At 42.8% G+C, this 24981-nt stretch overlaps 1 protein-coding gene across 2 annotated transcripts in view; it reads right to left on the reverse strand.

The window, feature by feature from the left end:
• SYT6 (synaptotagmin 6) overlaps positions 1–24427 on the reverse strand; it is a 37952-nt gene extending 13525 nt beyond the window's left edge. The window contains exons 1-3 of one of the 2 annotated variants that reach the window (XM_072028485.1): positions 24003–24427; positions 3578–3914; positions 1143–1701 (exon numbers count right to left, since the gene is read on the reverse strand). In XM_072028485.1, the coding sequence (XP_071884586.1) occupies positions 1143–1701; positions 3578–3914; positions 24003–24156 (1050 nt within the window). In that variant the 5' untranslated portion in view covers positions 24157–24427. The remainder of the gene's footprint in view (positions 1–1142; positions 1702–3577; positions 3915–24002) is intronic. The other variant, XM_013092214.4, reaches the window with a different exon arrangement.
• Between the last annotated feature and the right edge of the window lie 554 nt (positions 24428–24981).

Below are 24981 nucleotides of genomic sequence, written 5' to 3' on the forward strand. Positions count from 1 at the left end.
GCTGGTTGCAGGCAGAGGCAGACATCTCACCCTAGGGGCACACCGGGCCTGCACCCTGCTCACACCCGGCACTCCCCAGTACTGTGAGTCTTGGCCATGGCACCAGAGCTCAGGACAGGCCTGTGCATATATGTCAGACTTTCAGCTCTTTAACAAAGGAGCCAAGCCAAGGTTATGAACACCCAGCAAAGAAAGAACAAGCACTAATAGCAGTGGCTACATGGTACAACTGGTGAGGACTGTGGGATAGAGAAAAAAGGTGCAGATTTTGCAAGTCATAGGGCCATGCCAGTCACGAGCAAAGATTTGACAGGACCCATGCTTTCAGGCACATGGATGAGGACATCTCACGTTCCAGTCTGAGAAATAACAACATAAATCAATGACTGACTTGGTGTCCAACTGCAAAGCAGGTCAATCATTGCCCTCAGAAGCAGCAAAGTCCTCCTGGGAGGATAGTGTACAAGTAGCTATTATGTAGAGGTTAATGTCATTGCTTGTGCACTGAGACCAAGGTGAGAAGGTGGCTTCTCCTGCCAGCTCTAACCTGAGTCTGCAGCACAGGAAGTGTCTAGAACATTTCCTTCTCTGATGTTTGGTTTCTCTTTCAGAGAGAATTCAACAGAACTGCTAAAAGACCCTCATCAAACTCTGACGTAAGTTCCAGTAACACATAATCATGTTCTCAGTATAGTGAAGCCCTGTACAGCTGACAGGTCAGCTGCAGAACTATTTCTTGCTCTTTATCCTGTGCATATGGCAGACATCCAGACCCCAAGACCCTTCACATGACAAACAGATGCCAAACAGGGAACTTAACCCCTCATTCCAGCTTTTATCAAACCTGGTGTCAATGAGACTCAGTATAGGTGAGATAACATCAAGTCACTACCAAGGGGATGAAATTCCAGCAAACCAGGAATCTGGTAATGCTGACAAGCTTCTACATACAAAATTCTTTTCCAGCCCTGTGTGTGATTGCTGTAGGTTCCCAGGGCTAATGGTAGCATCTGCAAAACACCCGTCAGCTGGCAGCTGCACAGGACTTACCACTTCAGGCAGTTCAGCCAAAAGAAGCAGGCCAACCCATCCCACCCTGCAGTGCTGCCTGGGCAGGGACCACCCCCATAACAGATACTCACCGCTGTCGCATACTGAATGTCCTTCCAGATGGAAGTCTCCCGGGAGAGGTCTGAGGCCTCAAACAGGTTCTCCAAGATAACTTCTCCTATCATGTCGTGTCTGGAGAACCTGTCAAAGTCAAAGACACTCAGGTGGAGCTTCCTGCTTGCCAGCTCCTCATGGGGCACAGGGAAGTGGAAGGACTCATCAAAGGTGGGGTTCAGAGTCTTCCTGTGGACTCGTGTCTGGAACTTGCGCTTTCTGTCAGGCAGGAGGTAGATCTTCACATAGGGATCTGAGCTGCCACAGAAATCTTTGGCTGGCAAATCAAAAGCCCTGAGAATTCGGACAGTCAGTGTCTCATTCTCATAGTCGTACTTGAGTGTGAAGTTAATTTTTCCACAGGTTTTTGCTGCCTCTTTTTTGGGGTCCTCAGAGTCAACAGATTTTTGCTTATAGAGTTCAGGCTTAATGCGGCCTATGCTGGTTGGCTGCTCAGCGACAGCAGGTGGGTCCATGCCATAGTCCATGCTGGATACGTGCATTTGCCGAGGAAGGTGCCTTTTGAAGGAGATGTGCCTGCAGAAGGAAGAGAGGACAGCTGCATGTTTTTCCAACGACTTTCCTTTCCTTTTCTCCTGAACTACTAAAAGTAGGAAAGCAGGGAGAGCACAAGAATGACTACAATAGGTGATTTTGACCTCTGCTATGGAGAATGAACACTGAATGACAACTTCCAGTGATCAGAGGAACTAGTCCAGCAAATTTCCTGTCACAGTATTTGCTGCAAGCTGCAGTTTTTCACTTGTTACACAAGTAACAGCCCACAGCTAAATATATGAGACCAAACAACTCCTTTACCAAGCTACAGACAACCCAGTGTGGGAACTTTTTCTCCCCCTCAGTCCTTAAAATTCCAAGACACTGGCACTAAGTTTCTCTCAAGAAAACAAACAAACAACAACAAAAAGTAGATCTTTTAAAGTGAGAAAAACACTACTAGCTCAAAAAGTTAGGTTTTGTTCTGGGTGTTGCTGCTTTCAAACTTTGCTAATAGACTCTCCTCCAAAAATGATAGATAACTCTTGACAGACAGAAATGCACTTCCTCATTTGGAAGTTGCCTCTTGCCTTGAGCTCCCCTTCAGCACAAGTAAAACTTTACACAAGCAAAACTTTATCTAAGTGAAGCAGAAATGCTTTATGTGGACTTTAAAATATTTCAGATTATCTGGTGTTTACAAGAAATCTATGGAGTTATTTAACCATACTAATAACTTGCAGAGCCAGAGAATTAGCTTTTGGTGATATGTGGTGCTCAGAGACCCCACTCCTTTTTGGCAGGTTCCTCAAAGGTATTCTGGGCTGGGCTGAGTCAGAGCCCAGACTGCACAAGGATGTTCCCCAATATCCTTGGGTCTGGTTGTCTCCTGTAGTTCATGCCAGGCTCAATTGTGTGAGAAAGTGGGTTTGACACCTTCTGATGTACAAACAAGTCCTGCTTCATTTGTCATGATTAAGACAAATTAAGTTGTTGGTTTTTTTTTCTCCTCCCAAATTGGAAAAGTGAAAAACAAACAAACAAACAAACAAACAAACAAACAAAAAAAAAAAAAAAAAAAAAAAAAAAAAAAAAAACAGAATGAGTGTGTGCATGACAGAGAGACAATCAGCTGTTCAAAAAGTAGTGCTATTTAAATAAAAAGGTATTTTATTGTACTGCAGACAATTTTTCTGAGCTATGGTTGTCTTCACAGTTATATGTACTCTCTTACACATCATAGTCATGGCCAACAAAGCAAGCAGAAGTGTTGGGACACAGCCAGGCAATCACTGTTTCCTGTCCTAGATTCACAGCCTTCTGTGTCAAGGAGGAGGTACCGTATTTCTCAGTGTTTTTGCAGAGGTGTCCCAAGGTTCACACAGTCTTATCCTAAATTTAACAAACATGATGCTTTAATCTCTGTCCCTGTCTGACAGAGATGCACATTGATCACCAGCACTGAATACAGCTCATGCTAAGCTTCGACAGTGAGCAATACATTGATTCTGCTTATCTAATTGTTTCTGCAATGAGCCACATAGAGAGAGCAAAAAGGTCTGAGTCTGTCTGACTACATAGCATCATTGATACTCCAGTCTGCTGTTCATGTTGTAACAAAATTAAAGTGGCCAAAGCATACTGACAGCTTGACACAATGAGGTCAAGTCACGGTAATAAGGTTTGAAAACTTTATTTATTTATTTATTTATTTAAACAGCCCACAGTAAACTAGCCTTAATACATTAATTGGTTCATGCTGAATCTTTAGAAAGTAATCCAGCATGTGGGTGGGCATGTTTTTTTGGCCTCCCTGAAGACATCTGAACATTAGGATCAATTCAACATTCTCCCCCCCCCCACAGCCAGCTTCACCTAGGCACAGCACCTCCTGCAGAGCGCTGCGCCCACGCACCTGGTAGAAGATGCAGGCTCAGTTGTTTGCCTCTGGATCCGCGTACGCCGCATGATGTGGTCCTTCATGGACATCTGGACCTCTGCGGGGATGTCTGGTGAAGTGTGGCTGATCTTCACAGCTGCCTCCAGGAAACTTATGGTACCCGTGTCCTTCAGCTTGTCTGCCATGTTCTCCTTATTACAGACTGCCTCACTCTGCAAGACGGCCAGGTTAGAGGAAATGGCCTTATTCCTCCAGGGAACCCAGCACAGCTTCCAAAAGAGAAACAGAAAAACTGCCACCAGGGCCAGTCCACACACAACAACTATCACCGCGAGGAGGCTGACGGAGAGCTCTACAAAGGGAGAGAAGGCAACAGTGATAGGGAGAGGGGAGGAATGGGAAAGAAGAAAAGAAAGGAAAAGAAAGACGGTGAGAAAGCCGTAAGTAAAGCGAAGAACTGCTCTAAAGCCACATATATCATGCCTAATGGAGAGCTTTTAGCAGGTCTGCAAGAGAGAGTCAAATCAAAGTGTGCATCCCAGGACCACTGCCTGCCCCAAACACATCTGGGGAGAAAAGGGCATCTCCAGATGACCAGAGTTAGGTATTTTTATACTGTGATGCTTAGCTTGGCTATAAAATACCATCCTGGGTTTCTCTTGTGGCATTGGCAAATGACTGAGCCTCAGTCTGAGCAGAATTGCAGAACTGAATGATAGAAAAGCAAGTTCCAGTGCCATCCTGTCAGAAAATGCCTTTTTGCTTCATAACACAGGTGTTCAGGCACTGCATTAAAAACAAAAACAAAAGCAAAAACATGATCCTGGAAGCAGATTTTTGTTGTACTAGTAACACTAGCTTCTTCCCCAGCTGTGCCCACAGAGAATAAAAAGTAAATAAAAATAAATAAATAAAAAACACAAGCTGCTGATGAAGTGAAACCAAATATAGAAGAACACTGTACAGAAAGTAATACACATGCTTCCTTATTCTGAATAGCACAGAGTCTATGAATGTTCTCTGACTTTCTGAGTCATTTTATCTCCTACAATAAGTATTTCAGTCTTTTCTGGAGTGGAAAGAGCTTCCATACCCACAGGAGAAGAATTAGGAAATCCTAATATATATCAGATCTTGGCTGTGAAATGATTCACAGCAATTCAAAGAGAGAAAATATTGGCTATTTTTAATTCCCAAATCCCTGCTCAAACCATAATTCCAAGAGTTTGAAATACCTAAAAATACCATCTCCTGGAGAAGACGACAAATTTTTGTACTGCAATTATGTCTGCAGTGTCAGGACTATGGAAAATTCAGTCACAGACTGGTTTGAATTCAAGGAAAATTCTTTGTCTGCTGTGCTACTTGCAGTGACCAGTAAAGCTATGCTCCTCATTTATGTAAGTGCAAGTCAGGACATATAGGCAGGCAAAATAATATCAAACACTCCAGAATTTTATACAACATGACCATTACCTCCTGCTGGCTTTTGTTTGTGTACACTTGGACCATAAATGTTTTTCTATGACGTGAAATAGCACCTACTTAATTCACTACCACAGACCAGAGAAACACGCCCAGAGCTGCATTTATTTGTGAACTGTATCCATAGTTTTAGCTAAAATTATTCTTAGCACATACAGCAAGGGGCCCGTAAAATTAACTGAGGGAAGGAACAGAGGGGTGCTACTGCTAAAGAGCGAAACTGCCGTGAGTGGCAGGCTGTGGCTGCTGACACGCACTCTGTGCAGGGCCCCCCACGCCCCGCAGCTCGCCCCGTGTGCGGGTGAGCTGAGCGGAGCAGTGGCTGGGTGGGCAGCGCTTTGCCGTGAGGGGGGAGCCCGCAGCCGTCAGCAGGAGACAGAGGGGAGAAGCCACAGGAAACAGGGCCCCAGCCTGTGTCAGAGCTGGCCAAGTCCTAGTGCATGGCCGCAAGCCGAGTGTTTCTGTTTTGTCCATGACTGACAGCCCCTCTTTGGGTTTTGTCTAAAAGCACTTAAAGCAAGCAGATTCTCCCTTCCTTGTGCTCTAAGACTTGACTCTCTCAAGAACTGTATTTAAAACAATTTCTCTCAAACTTCATCCTTGCCGGCAGCTTAGCTTTTAGCAGATAATCTGGGAAACTCACATCTGTGCTTCATCATATCTACTATAAAAGTCATTTCTGAAATATGCTCTACCTTAACTAGAAGTCATGAGCAGACCTTCTGTTTCCTTTGATCATATATTTTAGTTTCATGCAACCATAATTACACAATTAATGTTTAAGGCTGAGAAAATCTATAAAATATGAGGAAAGATTAATTTTTTATCTTGACAAAAGAGCTGAATTTAAAAATGATTAAAAACAAAACAAAACAACTGTTGTTGAACCATAAAAGCAAACTGTTTAAGGAACCCATTTTTATCATCAAACTTTGCTAATGTGCTATCTGGGAACACAACAGTTACTGTTAGGATTTTTCCATCAATCACTGTAAGTGAAATCTCAAGGAAGTGTCAGGTACACAAAGTGTGACATCTGCAGTGGTACAAGGCAGTTCTACCAAACACCTGGGAAACCACGTGTTGTTTCTGATATACCAGAAGAGATAGATGCACTATTTTTCCACAAAATTACCTAGCTTTGCAAATTCACTAAGAGCTTGAGGCAAATCTTTCCAACTGTCCTCAGTTTCTTTGTGTTGAAAGGAAGTGATGGAAGCTACCAGCAGGTACAGATGGAAAGAATGACTGCTGTCCAGAAGTTTTTGCAAGCAGCTTTTCCTCTTCCTCAACAGCCTCCTGTACAGGTCAGATTGCACCATTTATTTTCTGCTATAACTCCAGGATAAAAATACATACTGCTATTCAATAATAAATAGGATTGTATAAGTCAGCAGTGAAGCTTCCTTAGAGATTTGGCTAAAAGCAATGAGCACAAAGGTACCACTTTCTATGTTTGGGGTTAAGTCTTGGAATTGTGCCCAGGTTGTTCAGTGTCAAACAGTTTCATAATAAAAATCAAGAATCTGGACTTTTTGCAATTACATCTGTTCTTCCTGTTCCAACTCTTTCCTCTGCAAGCATCTTTTAGAAATTCAATAATTTCTAAGTGCCGTTCCTTCAAATCCTTGTAAGAAATGCATAGCTTGAGCATAGACAGAATCACAGAACCATAGAATACCCTGGGTTGGAAGGGACCCACAGGGATTCAACTCCTGACTCTACACAGAACCCATAAAAATCAAACCTTGTGTCTGAGAGTGTTGTCCAAACACTCCTTGAACTCCAGCAGGCTTGGTGATATCCATATACACGCAATTATCCTTGGTGATGAAGAGCTATCTGAAAGTCTTTCCCCAGAAAGCATCTTTATAATTCTTAAAATTATTCTTATGATTAGTCACAAAAATGAGTTTTAAAGAGAGAACTAATACATGGCAACTGCTGCTAAAAATGACATCAGCTTTAGAAAGTGTATCATAGATATCTCTATCAGCCTGTAAGGACACAGGTGAAACTGGGGACTATCATCGGCACACAGCTCAGCTTCAAAGACTTGCTCGGTGAAGACTTTCACAGAAATAGTTTTAAAAATATCTAACAGCCCAGCAGGAGTGTTTTCAGAACCAAGCTGCTTTGCAGATTTTACTTTTACTAACTGCTTTGTCAGCAAGTAATAACCAGTAACATAAGCCCTCACTTGGATATGCATTCTTCCCAGTTATTTAAATTTACTGTGCAAGGAAATTTACTGTTACAAAGGAAATAGTGGCAATGCAGAATCTATTACTGCTGGAAGTTATGTAGCAGAAAAGTTCCTCTAAAGATACTTATGTCCATTCCAAGGAGTTATATAGTATGCATGAATCTCGAGACTCATTAATGGAAAACATCCAAAATAATCACTTATCCCTTCTGAAAAACCTGTTGCCAGCTTGAGAAACATCTTAGTCCATGTCACTTCCTGCTGAACTGGCATTCATAATGTATTTGACAGGATTCACAGATATTTTTATGCATGACCTCCTACTCTGACAGCTCACATAAAACACAAGTGGAAGGAATCAAGATTTTACGGACATTTTTTAAGCATCTGCCTGGGAAGAATATTGGTTTGTCTGAAGATGACACTGAATTTCCCCAAGACCTTTTCCTGACTTATTAGACTTATTAGTTGGACAGAATTGACCTTAATTGAGTTAATGAGCTTTCTCTTGTGAATGTGAAAATATCAGTTACTTTAAAAAATACCCAGTATTCAAAACATTATGCCTTAGATGTCCTCTAATTTACAATTATTACTAATTACAATATTACAATTTTTACAACTGTAAAAGAAGACAATACCATATCTAACAGAAAATTCCTTAGGGCCTGAGGTTGCTTGGATATTCCTGCATCAAGCGGAGGTAAGGCCTGTTTTTCCCAAAGACTTCTCCAAAGACCAAAAGGACATTTCAGTCCAAAGACTAGCTTGTTTATTTATATTATCCCACTGCATGCAACTTTCAGAGACGAGGTTACCCAAGCAGATGATACAGAGGGATGTATCTGGATTTGGCAACAATGAGAAAGGGCTTTGTTTAACACAGAGCAGCACAGGAATTGCTCAGCCCTTACTTTTCCACACAGAAGCCTCCCCCAGACTGGCTGCATTGCCATGCTCTGCAAGGGGCAGATGAAATTTGTTGCTGCTGAGAAATGTCCCATCTAAAGAAAAATACAAGAAGAACTATATTTCCATTCTATTCTCCTCTAAAACAAAACAAAAACAGTAAATTATTTGTTGGTTTGTTATCAGGCAAGCAGGACTGTACAACTGCAGCATGGCTTTAGCCATTCCTCCCTGTGTTCTTACCTAACTTGGCTACTGTCACTTCATTTTAACCCAGATCCTTGAGAGAGACATGGGAGAAATTGTCGTGTTGAAAAACGGATTTTATTACAACTCATAACTGAAAAGATAAACTTTTAAAGGAGGCAGTGACAAGTACAAATTAACATGGCTATTTTCCAGTCTTGGTCCCCCTCTGGGAGCAGGAGCCACTTTCCAGAGGAACCTTCATTTGGAAGCTGCTTTTGGCTTTTTTCAGGTCCTGCTACAAAGCATTAGTGACATAGCTCTCATATGACCAATGAGGCAGGGAGGAGGAACAAGCAGCAGGAAAGACATGGATATGAACATTTGCCTGCATGAGCTGATATGCTTAGGAGAAGACACTGAGTTATTACTTACCTGGTGACACACAAACAACTCCTTCAGGAGTTGTCTCACTCACAAAGGTCTTCTTGATGTAGTGGTTTAGCATGGTACATAAAGCAAAAGCGAAATTGTGAATTTGTGACCCTGTATATTTCTGTGTGTACCTGGACTTTGAGAAGAACTGAGAATTTGACTGAATCCCTACAGAGACAAAGTACTATAGCATCTTACAGCAGTGCCCAAGAAGTGATCATCAACCAGCAGTCCTGGAACTTCACTATAAAGCAGAGACCTTCATCAAGTTTTTCCATACCAGAATATCTTGGAAAAGGATCCTTTGGGGCAAGAGCCAGTGGTGCATTAATTGTGCCACAAATTCCCCATCAGAACAGTTCAATGCTGAATTGAAGGATATGATTAGAAAAGGCTGCTGCTGAAGAGCACATCCCATCTGTGTTAAATGGCATTTTTTATACAGAAATAGAGCTTTCTAAACCAGTAAGCCATTTGCTGCCAGGACATATGCAAGCACATCCACAGAAAGGCCGACACTGATAACTTACTTTTCTCAGCTTTCCTTTCTTGAGTCAGGAGAATGGTTTCTCTTACAGGAGAAAGAAAACAATACCTGGAAGGCTAATGCTAAATGATCATTTATCACCACTTATGCAGTGGAAGGTACGGTTAAACATGAAAACTGAGTCAATTGAGACTCTGGTCTCCCACATCTGCAGCCTGGCATAAGGAAAGCAATGAATCAAAGTCTTCAGAGACAGCACAAAACAGCTTAGACCAACTTGTTACAAAACCAACAGTGCACTTTTATTTTCTTTCAGCAGGAGCAGGTGTGTATGGAGAAAGGGGTGAGGGATGTGAGAGGTTGGCTAGGTGATGCTCAGGAGCTGTGTAGCCCAAGACTGTCCCTCTCCTATGCTGAAGCCTTTAAACTTTACCACAGAATGATTTCACTTCTCTTTTACCTTGACTTCTTGTTCTGTGTTTTAGTCTCTCTGTAATATCTGAAAACCTTGCTACTGAGCTTTCAAACAAAGTCCATGAGATGACTCAAAACTACAAAACTTCTGAGGTCACTACTTTTTACTGGATTCCTTATGCCTTCCAAATAAAAGATGAGATAACCCATGACATGTTGAAAAGACTGCATTTTAATTTCAAATTTTGAAGCTAAAAGCAAAGTTAAGAAAGGGGGATCCTTTCTCACTTAGTCCAGCCCCCTCCTCTTGCCCCTCATATTAGTGCACTCTGAAAGCAACCCGTCAGGAAAAACTACGTGTTTTGTTTCATCTTGGAATGGAACTAATTAAGAGAATATGGTGGAACCATGAATCAATTTTATGTTGCTGATGACTTCATACTACCCCAGCTGAGTTACCAAAGGGGATAATTAGTAAAGTCCAAACAGAAAATGATTAATAATATGACAAAGCCATGATTACAACAGTCTATTAACTGCAAGACAATACTGGTCTAATTGTGGCAACATTGACTTTTATTACTCTGAAGTAGCTTGCACTATCATTAAAGAGATTCACAGATAGCTCTGAGTTTAATGTGAAGAGTTATATTTAATATCTTAGGAGATGCAATTCAGCTTTCCTTCTACCCACTCCCCATACAGGAAACAAAATACCTTTGGTAGCTCTCTCACCACTCCAGCATCTATTAATCACTCCAGCTAACCGCTGGATCTAAACAAAGCTTGAATACCATGAGTGAAAGTTCAAGGGGACTGAAAAAATAAATATTCTGGGCTGAGGCCCAGAGTGGGGCCAGGCTTATGCTAGAAGAACTCAGCTTTCTACTGAGTTTGGGTCCTGGCAACACTGTCATCACAGTTTTGGTCCCACAGCTCCTTTGCCATGCACAGACACTGACAAAGCCTCAGACCTTATCTTTCCAAGAGGAAATGGACTTATTTCCTGCAAGCGATTCTTACTGGTAAGCTTTCAAATGGCCAATGGAAAATCTCAGCATCAGGGAGAGCTCTGACGGGTTTGTTTCCCACTAAGTTTCTTTCAGCTGAAAAACAATTAAACAAAACCCAGCTCTCAGCTATTCCAAACTATGACTTGGAGAATTCAATTTCTTGCCACAGCAAATGCTGCCTGGAGGAGCAGCTACAGGACCATGACAAAGCCTGGAGGTAGAGGGTGACAATGTTGTGCCTTAACCTTTCTTTTGCTAACTGCATGCCTGGTTTTCCAGTGTAATATATCAGCCATTGCTTATACCATGTGAGGAAGTATTTCCAGGCTTCTGTGTCCATTTCTGCTACATTTTTCTATTGCAACAGTGCTTTTGAGCATATATTGTTCTATTTCTGTAGGGCTTTGTTAGAAATCATGCATTCAAATGATGGATTAGTATGAGAGTTATTGCTAGAGAAGACAGGAAGCTCTGGGGCTACATCAGACCACATGAGGCACCACCAATTGCTGATCTAATTTTGTTGCCATTGAGAAGCATGAGCAACGTAAGGTTGATTAGCTGAGGCCTGGAAATTGGGCATGAAAAACTGTGGTGAATCTCAGACAGCTGGCCAGGGTGGGGGGGCTAGATGGGCACACAGGACAATAGCAGGAGAAAAGGAAGAGGTTTACATTAAATCCTAGCTATAGGCATGTTTATTCAATAACACTGTTCAGCTTTGAAGCTTTACAGAGCTTCAAAGGAACAGGGAATGGATGGAACAGAAACCGAATGTTAAACCAGCACAGCTACACAGCATCTAGCAGAAGCAGAGCCAAAGACAAAACAAGAATTGCAACAGAGTAAGGGAACAACCCCTTTGGGAATACAGTTCAGAACAAAACCCAGAAGACACCATGGAGTAAAGCAGCAAGTAGAGCACTTTGTAACAGGAATTTTGAGATGGAAACTGACTGTCTTATGAACTGTAAAATGCTTCAAATCAATGGATTTGATGAGTGAAATGAGCTGCAGTGCAGCAATGTTTAGCTCTCAGAGAGCTCCTTATCCCCTCTGCAAGCATGCCACAGGCATGGGAATGGTGACAGAGCAAATAATAAAGACCAGGCTGTTCCTGTCACCTAGCACAGCTCCAGTTCTTGCAGCAGCAAGCGGCTCTTTTTAACAGAGCCTACAGCTAAGCATGCACTGGGGTGTGCAGAAAATGGTTGTGAGAGGCAGTCATCGCAAACCTGCTCACTAATTGTCTCTGTTGGGAGAGTGTCCAACATGCCAGTGCTCTATATGATTTCTTCATTGTCACATCTTCGGGTCCACTCACTGACATTTGGTTGTCATCTGAAATTTCGGTAACACCTCTTCTTGATTTACTGGCTATGTTCTCTAGGCAGCTTTGAGCTATAGGAGAATGTCCTGAAATGTTCTTGAACTAGAGAAGTCATTAACAGCTGCCACTTCAAAGGCTAACTGCCATCAATTTGCTTTTCACAGGTAGCCTAACAGCAGAGGAGCTAGATGTGTTGTGAAGCACTGCAGCAGGGAGTCCTGCTTAAATGAGATCACAAAGAACAAAGGTGTGGTCATTATCAATAGAAAAATATTTCATTGAGTTCTCAGCAGATTTTAAATAACTGGCTCAGAAAACAATTATGGAATGAGCAGAGCTTCTCTTGTCCTTCAGGCACTATCTCATGCTGAGAGTTGCTTTCTTAGGCTCTCCAAACTGTTTATATCCTGGGACAAATCTGAGCAACAGCAACAAGAGTCAGGTGTCACCTACTGCTCTATCTGCATCTACTAGTACCCTGCTGAAACTAACAGGAGCTTGGCTGCTTATCAGGTTTCCCTAGAGAGAGACAGAGAGCACTGCCCCACCTGAGGAAAGTGCAACTTCCTTAGAATATGTGGGGAAGAACCATGAAGTAATGAAAATATTTGGCACTGTGACCAATACAGAACAAAATAAATAGGGTGTTCTTGTCTCTCGACAATATACATAAAGATTCACTGATTATTCCTCTTGTCTCTCCAAAGCAGCACAGTGTTATGAAATGCCCACAGAGCCCCTGGGAGACTACTGCACTCTTCAGGAGAGTTGATTGCTAAGACTCACAGGATGGATGGAAGATCTTTAATACACCATATACATTCCCAAGCCTTGAGTACACTTTACAAAGCTTTGCTAAGTGAAAGTAAGCAGTGTTTTCTGCTGCTGTTTGTTGCAGACCGTGGGTAAATCTTGTTTTGTTACTCTAAGTCAATCACAGGTAAATCCAAAGACAGCACAATTGAAAATAACATGAAAGCAAGAAGACTTTTCAGATCATTTAATGTGAAAATTTTCGTCATATAAAATTCACTATATGTTTAATAGTAAATTTCTTCCCTCTCAAACTGGCAGAGGGGCAGAAAGCTTCATGAGATGAATGTTGCAGATGTCATGAGAGGAACCATTGAAAGATATTTTGAAATGCCTCCTTTGAAGCTCTGCAAACCTAACCGTCCTCCTGCAGGCAGCTGAAAGGACATTTATTCTGTTCATGTGCTTCCCCAGTTCTTGGACACTGGGTCTAGCTCTATCGGCTTTCACCAGTTTCCACCTGCGATTATGGGCTCCACGGGAACCCAGACAGAGCCTCCTCGCCTTCTCTGCATGTCCCAGCTTCCTATTGGGTTATAGGAAGACAGAAACAGGAAGGCTCTAACTAGCTATGCCAAAGTTTCAGTCAGATAGAGAAAACTTCTTAAAAATTAATTTGCTGCTACCACAGGGTTCCTGCCATACAAGAGCTTATTGGAATGCAAACTATAGGCTTCAAAGGCAAGGATGAATCAGAAGCTATTTTGAGAGTAATTATATAAGATCATAAAATTCAAAATATCTCATTATTGCATGTTAAGTATGAAGACAACCTGTTTCAAAAGGCAAACTTGGAGGGAACCAGTGTTTCAAACAACTAAGTCAAAGTGCAGAGAGCAACCTCATAATTCCAGTCCAGACAGAACTTTCTTCATTAAACAATGCCTTTTTTTTTTTTTTCTTTTTTTTTTCTAAATGTCTACCATAATTCTTTAGGAGATGTGGTTCTATATCTGGGAGAACAACTAGAACAGAGAAAAAACTTCTTGCAGAGATTTGTTCCATTAGCAGCTTTTCCAGTTATCTATATTGTTGTCCTAGAATTCAGATATCAGCTTATTAGTGACAGTGCTTGCAAGTCCCCAAATTTTATAAATTCCAGTTCCAATTATAATTAAGCAGAAAACATTTGAATAATACATTTGCACATGGAATAAAGTTCTAGTCATTCTCTAACCCAGAATGAATTTTAGGCTACGTTATGTGGTCAGATACTCTCTACACTCTCTACAGATCCACATTTTCCACATTTGCAGAGATTTACAGTGCTTTTTTAAAATTTGGAGATTAAAAAAAATAATAATAAGGAGGAGGGAATAGAAAGCCTAAATATGCAGTAATAGCAAGAGAAGCAGACAGGTTCCAAGTGGCATCCCTTCCTAAATACCCAAAATAATGAGAATACGGACACTTCAGCTGAGAGGAGCCTGCTGAAGCACTTTCATCACTTCAGATAAGTAACTCTCACCAGCTGACAAATGTTCAATAAACTGCTCAAGAACAAAAGGAAAATCTGGATGCTGCAGCATGGATGCCCCAGGAGATAAGGGAACAGTGACATTAAGAGGAGACTTCAGCCAAACCACTTGGAGACTGTCAGAGTGCCTGCCCCAGCAACAAGGCTCCTTATCCCCCACACTCCATGTCAGCAAGGACATCAGCAAGGGGACAATATAGGAACAGAGCCAATCACCTCTTCTGTCACACCCCTGGGCACTTCTTGGAGGAACTGCCAGAAGACCGAAGAAACAAGAAGCCCATAAACTCTGAATGAAACCAGCTCAGCAAAGCAAGGAAGCTCTGTCCCTGCTTTTATGCTGAAAGGGCATGGACACAAATCTGCAATGGTCTCAGCACCCTCCCTGGTTTGGGCACAGCTCCAGCTTTTCCATATGTTTACACCACATTATGCCACTTGGTTCTTATTGCCTGTACTGGGAGAGACACAGCCATGAATGCCAGCGTAGTATCGGTTTTTGTGTGACTATTGCAAGGGATTCTAGATGAAACAGAAGATATTTGTTCAGGCTCCTCTCCCACAGGATTTCTCACACCCTGCAGAGGGCTAGCTTGACCAGAAGTATCTGCTGGAGACAGAGCACAGTGTGACCCGTCATGAAGTCCAGTACGACCTGAGCTCATCAGCAATGTCAGCCTGTATAGTCACTGCAGACCTCAATAGCATCCCTTCAAGAGGAACCAGCATGGGTCAGGAGTGCTGTGTACTCTCCCCACCTGCACCAGGAGTCTGGCTGTTTTACGCAAAAGGGACTGTCGAACCATTCAACCATACAGGCTCAACTTGCAAAACTTTCACAAGCCTCCACTCTTCTCCCCTCCTCCTTGCTTTCTGCTGAGGAAAGGTATTCTCTGGTTACTTACTCACAAGTGATTCAGACTTTCCCTCCAGACTGCATCAAAGGCATGCTCATTTCTCAAACTTTTGTTGGCATGTGCAACCAGAAGTGGAACTTTGAGATGTCAGCAATGTTCGTTTCCATTATCAAAAGTGACAAAAAATAGAAAAAAAAATGTTCCAAACTGAAGGAAACATTCCCCAGTGATTTTGGTCGTTTTGTGTCTTAATCAGCTGTTCTCTAGGGTATTATAAATGAGATAGTAACAGTTGTCATTGCTTTATGCCTAGCTGATGACAATCTAATGAACTATTTATAAGCCACACTGCATATAATTATAGTACATAGCTGTGTGCTAATCCCATGACATTTTATCACAATATGCTGTAGCAACATCTGTAAATGACTCAGTAGTGCTGAACACACACGTGATCCCCCGGGCTGAGGTTACATCTCCAACCCTGAGTGTCATCTTCCCCCTGCGATGTGACCTCTCTACAGAGGACCTAAGCTGAGCATGCAAGTGCCAGGGAGGCTGTTCAATATGAGGCACATCTTTGTCCAGACCTCCTGAAGCTCGGCAAAGCTAAGCAGACAGTAAAATACCATCTTATGGACCCTTCTGAGATGCAGAAATATGGCTTCATTTCAAGATGTGATGTAAACAAAACAAGCAAAAGGTTTTCACTATCGCTCTCTCTCCCATAAGTGACCAAAGACCCTGGACATTAAAATTACTCTTCAAAGCCTTGGTCAAAGCTACAGCTGTTGTGAGGTAACATCAGAGAGGCTGGGGACAGCTGTGCTCATTGCCCAGGCTCACAGCAGCAGGCGTGCTCTGACTCCATTTTGTTTCAAAAAAGAAAAAACACAAAGCCAGCCTGTCCTGAAACATCTCAACAAAAGTGTGATCAGAAAGAAAGCCAGGGTCTCCTTCATCCCACTCTGCAGCCTCAGAACATGAATCTTGTGCAGCAGGAAGCAAACACTGATTGCCAGTGCAACACAGACCCTCCAGCAGGACCTGGGGCCATGCAGGGAGACACAGCCCAAGCATCAGAAGAAGCAGAGATCTACGGTGCACAAAACGCTCTTGACCCTAAGCCTGGGACAAGGTAGTCTGGAAAGCTGTCTGGAGGCTTTGCTTCAGCACTGTGAGCACTGCCACTTCCCCCAGCCCCTCCAGAGCAAAGGCACTCCTCAACTACCTGAACACACCTGGAAGAGCTTTAATTACCTGGACCCATCCCATAGTAAACCCCTTCAGAGCAGGAGAAATGCAGGACTCATGCAGACTCCCCTGGCCACATGTGCTGGAAAGACTGGAAAATACACAGATCCATGTTCCTGAGAGGTCAGGTTGCCAGTTAAATCCATCTAGACCCAGCATGAGCATGTAAGCCTATGTCTTCCCTCTTTCCCCCTCTCTCAGCTTGTCACTGCTAACAGCTGGCAGATGACAGACAGCCAGGTCTGCATGGCAGAAGAGCACTGAGCTGTTTGGAACAGTGTCTGCAGGACACAGAGCAGCCAAGAGGATCCCCCAGTCACCTCCCCGCCTGGGACCAGCTGCTCTGTGCAGAGACCCTGTGCTGCCCTGCTCATAATGCAGCAATGATGGAAGCAGCACTGCTTTGTTCAAGAGGCAGAGGAGCTGACTCTTGGCTGTGCTGAATGATCAGGGAACTTCCTCCCTGAATGGCTCTGCTCCTGTCATTAGCTGCTGCTGCTGCTTCCATTAGCTTGTAACAAAGACAGCGATCTTTAACCCCTAAAATGTACCACACAGCAGTCACCATGCAGACTGGACTGCCTGATCCCTCAGATTTTTTAAAGGGATTCTGAGCTTCTTTTTCCCTTTTCCAACGGCTCATGTCATTCCATGCCATGCATCATAAAATCCTTTTAGCATGATCATTTTGACCAGAGAGCAGATTCAGAACCGAGCTCAGATGTCTCTGAGCAAATACGCGCAGATGTCCAAGAGATAAAGTAGTGAGTGTGGAAAGAATATATTTAAAGAGGTGCTTGCTGTACTTATCTAATGCTGTGTTGTTACAAGTGTACATACATTTCTTTGCAGCAGTTACAAACGAGTATAGAAAATCAGAGTAATACTTATATCACCAAAGATACAAGTGTGCCAGAATTTCTGGGCAATTATTATCCAATGGAACCAAATACTCTGGAGGTGTATGATGTTTTGATGTCTTTGAAAGGGCTTCTATGAACTGAGCTTCTGGCATCCTGCCTTTAGTCTTTGTTACATATTTTCCTATGATGTTGTCAAACACTACCCTGCTACAGCATAACAAACTGAACTAAAATATAAGTGGCCTTAATTATTATCTGCAGTTTCACAATGCACAAGACACCCTTCAGGATAACTTTTTTTTTTTTTCCCCATAGAAAATTTAATGTACAGTCCCTCCTCTGTCCTTCTAGGATGCCATTTTGCTGTGCACAAGTATAATTAAAGACAATGCATGGCAGAGAGACAAATCACATCTTTCTCAAACAACTGCCATCATAAGTGACTGTTATATTAGTGAGTCTACTGAAGTGAAACAATAAGGGCTGTTACAGACAAGCTTCTCCTTTCTACATTATACAGAGAGGAAGAAAAACATATATTATCACCTCTGAATAAGAAATAACAAATATTAAACCTAGAAAAAGCTGCTTAACCAACATGAGATAGAAACATGGGGTCAAAGAAGAATATAAGCATACCTAGAAATGTGAACAGTAAGACGAAGAAACAGGTAAGAAAAACAAGGATAGCTGAAACTATACTTAAATGAAAAATTATTTCAGAACTGAGATCCAGGTGTGGTTCTAGTTTTACCTCTGAACAATGAATGAGAACATGTGAAACCATGTGAATGTAAGTGAATACACGGTATATGCAGCAGGCTGTACACATTGCACTGTTACGACTTCAGCAAAGCAAAGATGTCAAGCAACAAACACCTGCAAACATAAAAATACCAGCTTCTCAGAATCATCCTCCAAAACAGCGGAGAAGATCAGAGTAAGAATATGCCCTGATTTGAACTAGCCAAAAGCACATGCTTGGTCTTGGTGAAACAAGGAAAACACTGAAAGCAAAAGAAAATGTTTCAATGGCAAAGGCAGAAACCTCTGTAGTAAATATTTGCTAAGGAAAAGAGGCTCCATATTATGAAAAAGGGGAAAAAAATAATAAAGTAACTTCAGAAACGTGGACTTACCAGAGAGGTATCTGTTCTTCAGCACAATCCGTGGTCACTGTCCTCAGCCTGCTCACACACACAATTAACACCAGCAGCAATCTGGCTGCCTGTTTCTATGGAGTTTTAGATTCTGATCCCTGACTATGCATGAGGCTACTGCAGCTGCACAGGAATAGGCTCTGAGGTCCGCAAAAAAACCTATAAACATAATCAGCTTCCCTGTACTGCTTCAAGAATGAATCAACCAACAGCAATTAAGCAGATTCAAACCTGCAGCTATGCAGAGATGTACTTACAAAGCTCCTAAACACACGCACTCCACACAGCTCTATAGGTGCATTTTATTTATCAGGACCATCGCAGTGCATAGACAGAGCCAGCTGTAAAGTCATAAATATACACACTGCACATAAACATATATTCATAGACTGGCTATATTATCATTTTTCCTATATTTTTGCTGCAGGTTTTGACCTTATTTTAATATAGTTGTAAACCTCCCACTGGTAGCAAGGTTTGAACCTGACACCTTCAGGATCAGAGCACAAAGCTGTTTTACTTGAGCTAAAGAGCAAATCTGCTGCATGCAGCTCTTGCTGTTTCCATTTCTGCTGGTGGACCAGGCACTCACAGAGGAAAGCAAAATCAATTTTGCAAGTGCATTACTCTGTGATAAGAAATATCTTTGCCTGTAGGTGCTTCTACTCGCATGCTTGGCCTCTGGAAACATAAGCTTCAGTGATTAATATTAGTTTTGCCTGGGTGACTTTGAACATGTTCACTGTTATGGCACCATATTTACTTAAAATACACTTTAACAGTGATTCAGAGAAGTGTGTTATTACAGCCAATAAGTAAATTCAAAAATTGCCCATATTTTATAGCTTGTGGCCATAGGCATCCCACATCAGTGAATGGACATGCCATCAATTTTCCCATTAGTCAAAGCATCCTATCAAGAGATATTTTTTTCCAAGAAAAATATTTCAGAAGCAATTTCTCCATATAAAAACGTTCATTTGCCATCAGCATTCCTGCAATGAAAAACCCTGTATTGCACAAAAATTCAGCCCTTTTTCTGCCTGCAGCAGGAACACTTATGTACATGTGGGTTTAACATTTTAATAGTATTTGTTAAGTGCCAGGAGGGTATTCATTGCTGTACAAGGTGTACTGTCTACATCATGAAGTTTAAAAAGAATAGTTCACGCAAAGGGCAAAATGCTAAATATGCACTGAATTATTGCAGGATTAGAGCTCGGAAGGGTAGCTGACAAAGTGTGCTGGGAAATGTTATCTTAAAGACTCCTCTGTTTTTGCATTTTCCCCAGTTGTCCTTTTTCTTCGTCTAGCTTCATCTCTAGTACCCTGTGCTAGGAAAGCATAGGGCATTTTGCTGAGGAGAATCAATGCATAAGGAAGGGTCTGAGGAGGCTACACACGCTGTGCTGACATCAACAGGGGCAGTGCACACAACCCCACAGTGACTTTCTTGGTACAGACTGCAACACATCTGCACAGCACCTACATACTGTAGCCTATACTTATTGTACAGGACATTGAAGCTTTTGACAAATTGATACAAAGAGGGAAAGCAAATTAAAAAAAATAATAATAATAAAAAAAAAGGTGCCGGATGTGCTCAGGTCCTGGTGTAAATTCCTTTCCACATCGCACCCACACTCCCTCCTTTAAAGTCAGCAAGCATCACAAGTCACAGACTCCAGTCACGCTCCACCAGCTCTGCATGTTCACTTCAGAATGATCATTTTGTTTTTAAATCCCTCTGTGGACTCAAGCTCCCAACCTGTGTGCTGCCCCCTGCCTGGCACGACCCCCAGCATGGGTGGGCAGCCTCTGTCTGCCGTCAGGCCCAGCACCACGCACCTGTGGGGAGCAGGATCTGATTCCAGCAAACACTGGGAGTGAACCAGTACTGTGATTCAGCCCAAATTCAGTGGCAGCCTGACCATGCAGATGAGCCCATAGCACCCTTCATGGTAGCAAGAGATGGCAAGGAGTGATGCCATGCTCACTGCCCAGGGGTTCTGGCAGGCTGGAGCAGGGCTGCTTGCAGGAGAGGCAATGGGCTCCATCCTCTAGGAGCAATCCCAGATGCAAGCAGTCAGCAGAGTGCAGGTGCTGCCCCAGCAGGCTCTGGAGAGTGGGATTTGGCACCCTGCACCCCAAAGCCCCTGGAATCTGCTGCACTCCAGCAAGCAGCTCCTCTCCTACACGCAGGGGCATCAGGCCACGTGCAGTAGCCCACCGTGCCCAGCACAGCACTGCCCTGGGGTCTCGAGCGTGGGTTCCCCCGCAGGGCTGTCCAAGTACTTCACCCTTCAACAGGGCTTTTCCACGAATGATCTCGGTGAGCTCAGCTCTGCAAACCTAGAGGACTTGCTGCAGCTCCAGGGCAGAGAACCGATGTATCCATTTCTTTAAGGCACATCACCGCAATGGTAAATGTTGTCTCTATATCACAGGCATCTCCACTGCCTACAGCTTGTGCCTGCTTGCTAGTCACACTCACAGCATCGCTGCACAACAGCTGAGGACTGGCAGGGAAGAGAGCTATCAGATGGGGTGAGCTACAGGGGAGATTTTAGATAAACACAACAAAAGGATGATGCCTCTTGCTCAATCTCAGGGCCCACAGCCAGGAGATCAGTTCTATTCCTGGCACTGCCACTGGCCAAACTGCAGGCAAACACTCACCCTCGCATGCCACTGATGCATCATTACCAGTACCTTCCTCGTCCAAATACCTTATTTTTCTGACATACTTAGCTACTGGGTTACTAGCCAGCAGCAGCCTGCAATGCTCCTTTGTTGGTGTACAATACCATACGCCATGCTAGAGAAATACTGCAGCTACATTTCTGTTATTGACTAAGTAGGGGAGTCAGCTATTACATAACCTGAACCACAGAGAGTAGGGAAGCATCTACTTTATACATGCTATCACTTTTCAGATCCAATTCAAAATGCTTTCAACAGAACTATCACTGCATAAAACCAGAGTTGCACATTTCAACATATTCTCACATAAACCGTTACATATTATTTTTGTATTCACAGTTCTTATCCACAGTCAGATACAGTTCAAGAAGGCTACTGATACTCTGTTAGTTTCTTTGCAACTCCACAGCATTCCCAGAAAATAATGCTCTCTCTCAATACTTGAAAGATATCAAAAAAGCAAATCACCTTGCAGGGTGTAATGGCAAACAGCCGTGCAGAAGCAGCTCTGTCTCCCTGATTGAGGAGCATTAGTGCTTTCATCTGCCTGCTTGCCAGCAATGCAAGCTTCATGGGGACAGTTGCCAACCTGAGCTGATTTATCCATCACCTAATAGATTAACCCAGGAGGTAACAAACTGATGGAAAAGTCCTTTAATTTACACAATGATGACAGAGAGGGTCAATTTTACACCAGAAAATATTACACCCAGGCTACCATGGTTGTGCAGTCCAACACTGGGAACACCTCAGCAGGATCCAGCACTTGTGCTGCACTGCTCCTCCTCTGACTTTCCTGTTGGGATCAATACGGCACCTTATCTCAAAGTCTTATCACTGCTCATCTTTGCACAACATCGGTTTTTATTTGCACATCTTTACGCATAAGAGCTCACCAGATCTGAACATAGGAGTCCAGGTGGCTGATAGCAAATTTGCTTAACATAAGCCTTCAGCAGAAAAGGGACAAAGCACAAATGCAGATAATTAGATACACATACAGACACTAATGGGAAAGGTTATCTTACCACCGCAGTCAACAACATTAGTTAATGCTTAGTGCAAACAGATGTGTTTCCCTTGCTGGAGCAGTTTTACATCTAGGCATCTCAGAAATATTAGTACCTATTGGGCCTAAACAGTGTCCTCAGTGCTGTCTAGACATAAAAATGGGCCCGGTCATGCAGAGCAGAGACAGCAGTACTAGCTGTTAATGCACCCAGTGCAGTCAGTCAGCCCAGCATAGAGCCCAGCACAAAGCACTGGGACAGAGGCTGGTACTTAAACCAGAGATCAGAGCAAATGTTTGGAGCTGTTAAAGTGATATGATGATGTGATTGTGACCTGAAAATAGACTAATGAGATCCTTAACAGGCTGCACAAACAATTGCAGGCCCCTATCTGTCTTATCAGTGTAGGCAGAGCAACAGCTGTACAGGTATTCCTGCTGCATACTGTCAAGAAAACATTAATTTGGGACCAAGGTTAAAAAAAAAAAAAAGGTAACAATGCAGAAAGTTATTTGCAATAGAGAAAACAGCTTCACTGGATGCAGCACAACTGTAGTACCAGCAGAGATAAGAGGCCTCCAGAAGAAGCAGATATAAAGCAAAGACATTTTAAGATGACAAGTTACAGGAGGAGTGGAATGTGAAATGAAGGTGTTAGGCCTAACATACTGGCAAAACAGTAGAAGAAGCAGTGCTACAAGCAAACAGATGGCAGAACCCCAGAGAAAGCAGAGAGCTGTCAGTGTGTCCTGGTGCCAGTCATGTCCTGGTGCGTGAGACACTGGCAGGAAGGAACTGAAGCGAGGTGACACAACGAGCCTTGGGCAGGAACTGATGGGCTGCAGTGCTATGCCTGGGCTCTGCACAGGTGTCCTCATGTGGGGAGATGAAAAGCTTCTGAATACTTATGCCATGAAACCAGGCCGGGTTAGTAGATTATTATCTACAGAAACCTTAAAATAAGTGTCAGCTAGTTACAAAAGTAAATAAATAAATAAATGAATAAGCGCTCTGCACAAATGATCTAATACACAAACAACTTAGAGAATGTTATCAATAATGCTAAAAAGCATTTTGTTTGGTTGGTTTTTGCTCCTCAGAGTGTGACCCTGGGATGTAAATTCCCTCTGCAAATGTCTTTAAGTTACAGGCAGAAGCAGACCTCTCAGGAACAAGAAGCTGTGATCAGAAGTGTACAGAAAATTAACCACATTCCAATAAAGAAATGCCTCTTTACTTTTAGAGCCCTATACTGCTCTTAGCCCATTGCTGAAATGCTGGTGTGTCTCTCTAGCTCTACAAGCTGATGAGGACAACCTTCAGGTGATTCTTAGGGACACTAAAAGAAATACATGAAAGTACATTAAGATTCCCTATTTGATTTAAAATAAAAATAAAAATCCATGCAAATCCTTGCTTTTCTTAAGCTGGGATAACAACAATTTGTTCCTGGCATCTGTTTCTTAAAAAGGCTTTTTATTACTTTTTGCTTTATACAGGACAGGAGCCTAGGTTTTTAATAAAATGAGGAACTTTCACAGAACTTTATATCATTAACCATCTCTCCACCAGCACTTCCCCTGTCTGTCTTCTCAGTACAGCTATCCCCACCAGGTTACACTTGTTCACATCAACAGGGTAAGTAGTACTCGCACCAAAAGCTCAGATGAGGAACATGTAAAGGAAAATAATGACACAGATGTGTGTGCTGAGACCATTTCCCCCCAGGTTCCAACAATGAGCTTGCAAACATTTCCTACCCTTTGCAATAGTCCTCCTGCCTCTGGCTGTTTGCAGTCACAAGCATTGCTCAAGCACACAGGACCAGAGTACTGTACCTGGCTCCGTGATACTCAGGCTCTGGTCTGAAGGCAGAAGGAGGAATTCCCTGCAAGCATCCAGGTCCAAGCTAGGCAGGCTTTTCTTCCGGCATAGCCCGCTGACAATGTGAACTGCCTTCTGACAGCGGCTGTCATCCTTGGTGCCGCTCATCTCCCAGACTGCATCCTCTGCTGTCCCCCCTGGCTGTCTAAGAAAGTCAAACTAAGAGAAGAAGGTTTGCTTATTTTTAATCACACCGGTCCCACCCTTTGGCATGGCAGCACCTCAAGGGACACCCTGCGCATCTCCAGCTCTACAAACCCTCCTCAGCATTCAGACCAGTGGGTCAGACTCCAGAAATCTCAGCTCGCTGCAGCCCTGCCGTGCTCCTGACAGTCTATTGCCTCTGAGATCAGATCTCTGTTTACTGCCAAGGCGTGTTCCAGACAAAGAACCTCCTACTAAATTCAGTTTCATCCCCTCCATACTATGTTTTTAAAGCTGCAGCCCAGATAATTCCACTTAACCCTTCCATTGCTGGCCTCCCTTTTTCTCAGTTCTCCAGAGGCACAGTTTCAAATCCCAGCCCCAGAGCAATTTTACTGAAGAGTGAATGCTCTGAGGACAGCACATCGTCAGGCCAGAGAAACAAGTGTTCCCATGAACACTGCACAAACTATTAGAACTGCTAAAGATAACCAAAGCAGTAGGTTTTATTGATTTGTTCGTACCAGTCATAGTATGACAGGCTGCAGATGGCCATGAAGATTGAGAATGCTGTTGCATTTCATAATTTGTTGTTTGTTTTTCTTTAACTTATTTTCTATAACTTTTTTTTTTTTTTAATTTATTTCTGTTGTAACTTAGCAGACAGGTCATGCCATGCAACAGCATTTGACAGGCATGAGAAAAGAAGAACTTGTATAACAGGCAATTACAATTATATTCAGCAGAATGATTTCTTGCAGTCTCTGGAGCAGAGTAGCTCGTACAAAT

The sequence above is a fragment of the Anas platyrhynchos genome, chromosome 27 (assembly GCF_047663525.1).
Source record: "Anas platyrhynchos isolate ZD024472 breed Pekin duck chromosome 27, IASCAAS_PekinDuck_T2T, whole genome shotgun sequence".
Taxonomy (NCBI): Eukaryota; Metazoa; Chordata; class Aves; order Anseriformes; family Anatidae; genus Anas; species Anas platyrhynchos.